Here is an 8,340-nt window from a genome sequence, read left to right on the forward strand (position 1 = left end):
AACTGGGAGGGGGGGAAAGAAGCCACTTCTATAAGAACTGATTCTGCTTGCAGTGGAATTGGGAGGCTTATACAGTGGATGTGCTGTGTGGTGATTCTGGTTATTGAGAGGGTTCTCTGACTCTTCACAGCAAATAGAGGTTCCCAGTAACAGCGGGACAAGTTCAAGACAAGAAGGGAATGATGAGGTTTTCTGCTGGCAATTACTATGTGATTTGGATTTGACTGATTGCCTGGGTCCTTCCTTCCCCCATTGCCTGGTTTTGGAATCAACCTGCTCCGTTCTTTGCTATGTTATGTGTCGTGAGTGAATAGATTGGTCTATTCATTCTTCCAGTGGTGGCCCACCTTGGATCTCTTGCATATGATCTAAGACCAGAGGGAGGGATCTGGCTCATGTGTTTCCCATTAATGATAACATCCTTCCTAGTTGGGCAAGTGGTCAGCAGAAGAGTATCAGAGAGTGATCTCTGCAGGCACTTTCACAAACACATCCTTATGTCAATTTATTTTAAATAGATTGCATATTATAAGTGTTGCAAAATACTTTAAAAACCCTAACTCCAAGGGTTTTTTCTTTAAATTTGCAACCTCACCTTAGCTTTCCAGGACTAAATATACTAAGTATTAATTATTTTCTATTTGTTTTGGTAGCACAATGAGTGTGATGATGGGGAGGGGTGTTCAATCATGTAAGACTTTGCTTGTCTGTGAAGGATGGACCACCAACTATTTAAAAGCAAGGTGTGATCCCTTGCCTTCTGATTGACTTGGTCAGAAGTCAGGGATAGGACATCAGTGCAGAGGTGTGGGGGTCTGTTCCAAATCAGGGAAGCTGTACATTTTTTACTGAATGTCTTGCATTTCTTAAAATTATTCCTTTGGCAGAGATTAGTAAGCAAAGTTGTAGCAAGCTAAAATATGCAGTGTGTATATAGTTACACACATTTCAAATGCGTGTGAGAAGTTTGAATATTAAAAAAAAGTAAAACAGAAAAAATACAAAATACATTACCTTACTGAAAAAAAAAAAAATAATAATTTATGGTGGATTGAAGTTTTCTTTCTCGTGCCGTTCAACAAAACTGTTTACCTGAGCCTGTGAAAGGTCAAGGAGCTTCTATCACTCTCCCCAGCAATCTGCTTCTAGGACACACTGGAAAATTACAACATTTCCAGCAGGCTCTGGAAGCTCTGCCTCCCTGTTGCTAAAGACAATCTGTTCCAAAAGAGACAAAATGTCACAGCATTGTACAAAAAATGTAGACTGATAAACAAGATTTGTTTTGGTTGTTTTTTTTTTTTAAGGGTGGAACGTATTCTACTATAAGCTTTATAAGTATTGTTAGTGTAGTCAGCTCTGTGGATTTCAGTACTTATTCTGTAGGTTTTAATAAATATTGTGCCACAGAATTTTGTTGATGTGGTACTGAGCACTTCATGGTGTATTTTGCTCCTATTAACAACCAGTGATTAAGACAGTACTCTGCAACTATCCCCTCCTTAGCTCCCTATCAGTACTTATCAAACTGCATGGGAGTGCAACATTTAATATGAACATGAGTGGCAGAATCTAATACTTACAGCACAGTCATCATTGCAACAACTTGTGCCGATTTTGCATTTTGCTGTCAAACTGAGAACTGCCACAGTTTAACTACTGCTACACATTTCCCTTTTCAGCAAATGAACTGCTTAAATTCATAGATTTAAAATCTGAGAAGAGTATCATGATAATCTAGTCTGACTCATCCATAACACAAGGCATAAAAGCTTACTCACAACATCTTTATCATGGTGCAATTTCTGACTGAGCTATTGTACCTTCTGGGAATATAACTAGCCCTGATTTAAAAGTCAGCCGGGTATAATAGGGACTACATCTCATCCTAGGTGAACTGACATTCACAAGGGTGAACTTGCTGTTGAAAAGTGAAATTTTATTCTCAGTCTGAACTTGCACAGAGTCATCTTCTAGTGACTGGTTTTTGTAATGCGTTTGGGTTATTTTTTTCTCAATTAGATGAAAAAATAATTTTCTCTCAGTAGCTACCTATTAGCAGAGTGCTTAAAGACCTGAATAAACTTAGGACCTTTACCTTCTGTAGTATCTCCCTACAGGGGATGGCCTTCACTGCTGGATCTTACTCCTAACATTTTTCTGAAGTCTTTTCCAATTTTCAGCATTCTTTATGGAGGTGTAGGGAGAACATGTGTGTAGATTCATGACACTATGACGCCGAGTGCTGTGGCATGTAGGTCACAAGCACCAAATGCCTGGCAGCAGTCCTGAACGTACCAGTCCTGTTGGCTGCAAGGTGCAAGAGGAAAGTTGGATGCTCGAGAACACGAGTCTTAAAAAACATGAGTAATGTATCAGCAGCTTGCAGAGAGCAGCCCACAACAGCTGATAGGAAGTGCTGAAGAGACACATGAGGTGTCAGCCGTACTACATGAATACCTGTGGACAGATGAAGTTTGCAGTCCCAGACCCTCTACTGAATGAAGTACCTCAATTCATTATTTCCCATGTAATGGAGAAGCACAAAGTGAAACTTTCATCTATTTGATCATTGTTAGCTCATTCTGGTGATGTGGGAGATGACTGCTGTTTGGTTCCTTCTTCTCTAATTGCTAGTCTTCAGAGTATTTGATGTGGGTACCCTGAACCAGCCTTGTCTCAAACCATTCCATTTTGCTGGGACAACTGAATACTCTTCATATCACTTGAAGGAGAGCATGACTAACTTTTTCCAGCCAAACTTGTGTTCTCAGCAATAATTTTCCCATAAGATGACTTTGTCTGACACTGCTGGTATTAATATGTCTTTCTTTTGATTCCTGATTGATTGCATCCCATGTCAAGCTTCTTGTACTTTCACAACCATACAGTGCCCTGTCATTCCTTGGATCAGCCTTTTGAAGATCTTGGTGCAGTATTTGCCAACTATTTCCAGTTTTTGGGAGCTGCACCAGTCTTTCAGTGCTTATCAAAACCAGCATTCTTCAGAGAGTTCTTCAGTTAATACTTTGAATACTCCTAAAATAAAAACAGTGTGGACCAATTTAGAATCCATTTAATTTTACTAACTGAGGTTTGATATCCTCCCCTGTATTTGATGGAATATAAAGTGTTTCTTTAGTGCTGCTGTAGTAACAAGTGGTTCTGAACCGCATATTGTTGCCATAACCTTCACCAGCAGTAAGCCCAGTCCAGACTTGTTTAATATTTTCTGTGGTAAGAATAGTAGGCATTATTAATATCCATCAAAGAGAATATGTGATTAATATAAATACAAACACCTTAACTTGAAAAATAATTACAATTTGAATGTTACTGCTAAAAAAACAAGGCCTTGTTGAGCTTCTCTGAAGAAAATGGTACTCAGTTTCAGTGGAGTGCTGAAACCATCCTTGGAGCTTTGCTGTTCTTCATGACCCCCTCAGGCTGTGTCCTCCCAGATAATGACTTCCCAGAGGCTCTCAAGTGACTTGCATCCAGGGTTTACTCCAGACTGTCAATTTTCTGATATCATGTCTGTCTGTTTCAGCTTGATAGAAATGTCTTGTCATGTCCCATAATGAGCAGGCTGGCCAGCCAAAAATAAAAAGCAGCCTGAAGGACTGACTATCAGGAGTCAGGAGTCATGACTAGCAGGATAATTTGTCTGGTTGCCTGATTATTTCTGTGCAGCTGATTATGAGAGCTGGATGCAAAATGTCCATGGACCTGTTAAGAGCTGTGTCTTATTCTCTTGTCTTATTCCAGCCTACTGCAGAATAGTGTGTCTTGCTGCTGAACAGTTCCTCTTCCACAGAAATTTCTGTCCTCTCCTTGTATTCTTCTTGGTAGTTGCAGTGTTTCGTATCTTCTGTGTTGACTTGTTTCAACAGTCACTGTTACAACGGTAGAATCTCAACAACAAAATAATTAAGAAGGTCCCTGTGTTTAACAAATCTCCTTTTATCTTAGTTACATTTTTATACAAAACACAACTGAGTTTGTGTAATTTTTTTTTCCTGCTTCGTGCAGCTTTAGCAATGTTAGCAACAATGGGCCAATTCTTAGTTACTAGTTGGAGACTAGAAAAAAAATCCTGTCTACTCTCAATTTCCTTACTGAATTTTCAGCACTCAAACTTGGAGATGATTGGCTGAGCCACTTATTATGGGGCTGCCATGTTGCTTTGTCTTGTTTCAGAGCTAATGTCAGCACAGCAAAAGAAGACTTTTACCCATCTGGTAGGTGACACACAACTGAACAAAAACTAAGATCCTCCAAACCTGAAGATTGCTCCACTCCCAGAAAATCCAGGATTTGGACAGGAGGAAAATATGAAGTTCCCCCTAATGAATATTCTGAGGTTGTTCTTCTCAAAGGCTGTGTGGAAAGAGGACAGCAGACCAGAGCTTTCTTACCCAGGGGTGCAGAGGTGTTGTTCCAAGAACCAGCTGCTCCCGTGCCCGTCCCAGGCAGCGAGCTGCTCTGATGCAGGTTTTGTCATACACAGCCCAGGCTCCCCTGCTATCTGACCTTGGACCTGCTCGCAGCAGTGGGAAGCAGGGCTCCACAAGGCCAGGGGGACTCTGTGGGAAGCACAGTGCCATGCCAGCACCCCGGCGAGGCAGGTTGCCAGGCAGAGAGCAGCTTCAGCCTGCAGCAGCCTCCCAGCAGGTCTCCTGGCCCCGTGTCTCGCCCGCAGCGGGATTTCGGTGCAGGATTCCTTCTCCATCTCTTTGCAATCCTCCATAACCCCAGAGAAAACATGAAACACAATCTGGCAGGGAAGTATTTTGCTGGCAGAAGGCACGCTCTCTGTTGAGCTCTGTTTCATGCATGCACTTGTATCTTCTGTTGCTTGCTTACTGCTTTGCAGATTTACCAAAAAAATTATCAGAATCAGAAGGTCACGTAACTGCCCTTACAACATATGTTGAGATGATGCTAAAAGCCATCACTGCTGAAAAGTGATAGTTTCTTGACTGATATATCCCGTCCCTTATTTTTTTCTGATAGCAGAATATGAAACTAGAGAGAAATCTTTACAATTCTTAGTATTATATGTATCTGCAATCTGTCAGCAGTCAGATATGAGAACCGGTGACAGCAAATTATTGCATATATTGATCAAGAGGAATTTTGCATAGGTAGTTATTGCAAAAAGAAGTTGTTTCAAGAAAGACCTATCCTGGAAAAAAAGCTAAAAAAAAAGAGGAGACTACTAGTTAGAATTATAGATAGTGTTTTGCATAGTTCTGTACGAATATCACATAAACAGATTCAAACATATTAAACGTTTATATTAGCAGTAGCACTGAAAGCACAGAATAAATTAGTAATTTTTTTTCTTTGTTTTTTTTTGGGGGGCGGGCGTAAACAGGCTTTATGACAAGATATGAAAGAAAACTTTTTGATGACCTGAAGTCTCCCCACCTGAAATACTGGGTTCCATTTGTCTGGTTTGGAAATTTAGCATCAAAGGCAAGAAAAGAGGGAAGAATTCGAGACAGTGTAGATCTGCAGGCACTGATGAATGTAAGTAGAAATGGTAAATCTACAGAAAACTAATCAGAAATTGCTATGTAGTAGCTTTTCACTAACATAATTTGAAACAATGTACATAGCTCTCCGGTGTTATCTAAATGATCTTACTCAGGATTTGTACCACTTTTCTCTATGCACTCAAGCACACACAGCAGCAGTTCACTGGGATTGTATTTATATGACTAAGAAGATATTAACTGAAGCGACAAATTGATGAGTAAAAAATTATTGTAACTTCACTGGAAATTCTTACTTGTTTCATTGCTGCAGGGAAAAAGAAGAGAATAATTTGACATTCTGAAAACTTTAGTACCAGTTTCTGGGAAGACAATTTCCCTGAATATTTCATTAGATGTTCACACGATTTTTAAGTTATATTATATCTTTCATGTATTGCTGGACTGCAAATAAGGTAGAAACAAAAGATAATTTGTGAGGAAATACAGAATATATTTAGCATTCCAATTCCATAAGGTAAGTGAATATTCAAATGTGGCAATAGGGTACTGGATATAGTTATGGTATCAATTTAAATATACTACACTCACATATTTCCATGTCCTTTTGTATGTGCAAAAGTCAACTGTAACAAACTGTTTATAATTTAGAATTGAACCCCATGGAACTTTAGGTTGTTGGGGTTTGTTTTTTCTTTTCTTTTTTTTTTTTTTTTTCCATTTAGGAGATGAACAAGTACCGGTCTTGGTGTAGTCTTTTGTTTGGTTACGACTGGGTTGGAATTCCACTGGTCTATACCCAGGTACTGAGCTATTACCCTTCACAAAATCTGAAACACAATTTCCATAAAAGGGGAGCTTGTTCCAAAACATCCATGGATTTGACCATAGTCTCTGAGCCGCTGAGCACTCATTGACTCCCATGGGATCATGGATGCCTGGCTAATTCTTGAGGTTATATTTAATGCAGTGATATTTCAGAGGCCTTGCATAATTTGGGAGGGGGGAAGGAAGCACTGAAATATTTTTACGTGTCTTGGGTCTTCTTCCTGGCTATAATTATATCTCTGGCCTCTCTATTTGTAATACCTCCCTACAGATTTGTGAATTACATGGCAAAAGGCTGTCAGGGGCCTTTGGCTATGTGTTCCTTTGTGCATAAGACTCTATTATTACATGATTTCAATGAAGTTTTCTTCTTTGCAGGTTGTTACTCTTGCAGTCTATACTTTTTTCTTTGCCTGCCTGATTGGGCGTCAATTTTTGGATACTGACCAAGGGTATCAGGGACATGACTTAGATATTTACATTCCAATCTTCACACTGTTACAGTTCTTCTTCTACGCAGGATGGCTCAAGGTAAACTAGCTTTCTGGGAAGGTCATGGGGGAACCCTCTCTATGGGGTGCTGATGAAGATGTCAGAGCTGAAGTCAAGGTGTCAGATTTGTGTCACACTGAAAAATCACCAAAGATTAATGGCTTTACACCAAAGCTGAATTCAGCCCAAAGTGTCATGTGGTCATAAAGAAACATCACGCATTACATTTTTAATTCTACCCAACAGACTTTACAGTAAGAAACAGTGGGGAACCTGAAAGAGCCCATTTTAGTAGGACCAGTGCAGCCACAACTCCCCAAGGGAGTATTGCTCCAGCAAAATCAGGTCCCAGGACTTGAACTACAACAAGACAGATGAAAGATTTTTAAAAACATCTTTCTCCTACTGCACTGTGCAGAGGGGAAATATTTCTGCAGAATTGGCATCAGCTGGAAGGGTCTGAATCATGTTTTCTTCTTGTGATCAAAACCAGCTTTTAGTATTTGCTGTTAACTTAATCAGATGCAAGCAATTAAAGGTCTCCAGTTCCAGAGAGCTATCAAACAGTGACAGCCAATATTGGCTACAACCCCACTGCATAAAAATGTTCAATAAAAAGAAGAGTTATACAGGAATTGGATGCTACCTGTCAGCCCATTGACACCTGCTGAATTAACATATTGCCACTGATCTGATAGTTGAGTAATTAAGCCACATACCTTGTGGCAGCTCTCTCCTCTGCACTATCAAGGCAGACTAACTGGAAAAAAGTTTCAAATAAAAAGCAAATTGGTGCATTAGGATCTATATGCATTAAGATTTTCTTTGGGGATTATTAATCATGGGTAGAAACTTAGAGCTAACTTTTCTGTTAGAATATAAATTGCACAGCACTGGCCATTTTTAGAGCCCCCCTCCCACAGACAACTCCCAAGGGCAGAGTAGAGAAGGTATGGCACAGAGCCTGTGGATTTTGGGGGAAAGTGAAGCGTCTGTGGGGCAAGCTCCTCTAATCTTGTGTCCTAGGGAATCGAGGGTGGGGGGAAAAGGGGTTTGCCCATAGGGATCAGCCTGGAGGGGAGTGGGAGAGAGAAGAAGGGAGGCCAGTGGGGTGCGGGCAGCACGTTGCTCCTGCAGAACGGTGAGGCTTTACCTCTAGGCAATGTCCTCCAGGGTTTTACTAGCAGGTTACAAAACTGTAAGCTGTTTCTCTTGTCTGCCCTGGTGGTGCTCCTGAGGGGGAAAAAGATTCCCCTTCACCGGCACCCAAGGCTGTTTGTAGCATCTCTTCCAGTTAGGCTCAGGGCTTCCAGACAACTCCTGGCTATGGCAGGTACAAGATGCCACTGTATACTGAAAAATTTTCTGCATAAGGAAATGAAAAAGAGACAAAGCAGTTTTAAAAGAAAATTTAATATTGGCAGGGTTCCCCCAGACCGGAGGTTTGTCCATACCTGCAGTGCCCCCAAGTCAGGATATTTCTGTCTTTGAGGTTACAGCCAGTTTCATGCTGACTGCA

The 8,340-nt window shown here is 40.6% G+C and overlaps 1 protein-coding gene across 1 annotated transcript in view; it reads left to right on the plus strand.

Annotated features, from left to right (window-relative positions):
• The window catches only part of BEST3 (bestrophin 3), an 18,357-nt gene that overhangs the window by 3,341 nt on the left and 6,676 nt on the right, over nucleotides 1-8,340 (plus strand). Inside the window, exons 4-6 of the mRNA XM_008945368.1 lie at nucleotides 5,381-5,535; nucleotides 6,227-6,304; nucleotides 6,708-6,860. Of these exons, the coding sequence (XP_008943616.1) occupies nucleotides 5,381-5,535; nucleotides 6,227-6,304; nucleotides 6,708-6,860 (386 nt within the window). The remainder of the gene's footprint in view (nucleotides 1-5,380; nucleotides 5,536-6,226; nucleotides 6,305-6,707; nucleotides 6,861-8,340) is intronic.

The sequence above is a fragment of the Merops nubicus genome, unplaced genomic scaffold (genome assembly GCF_000691845.1).
Source record: "Merops nubicus isolate BGI_N331 unplaced genomic scaffold, ASM69184v1 scaffold21998, whole genome shotgun sequence".
Taxonomy (NCBI): domain Eukaryota; kingdom Metazoa; phylum Chordata; class Aves; order Coraciiformes; family Meropidae; genus Merops; species Merops nubicus.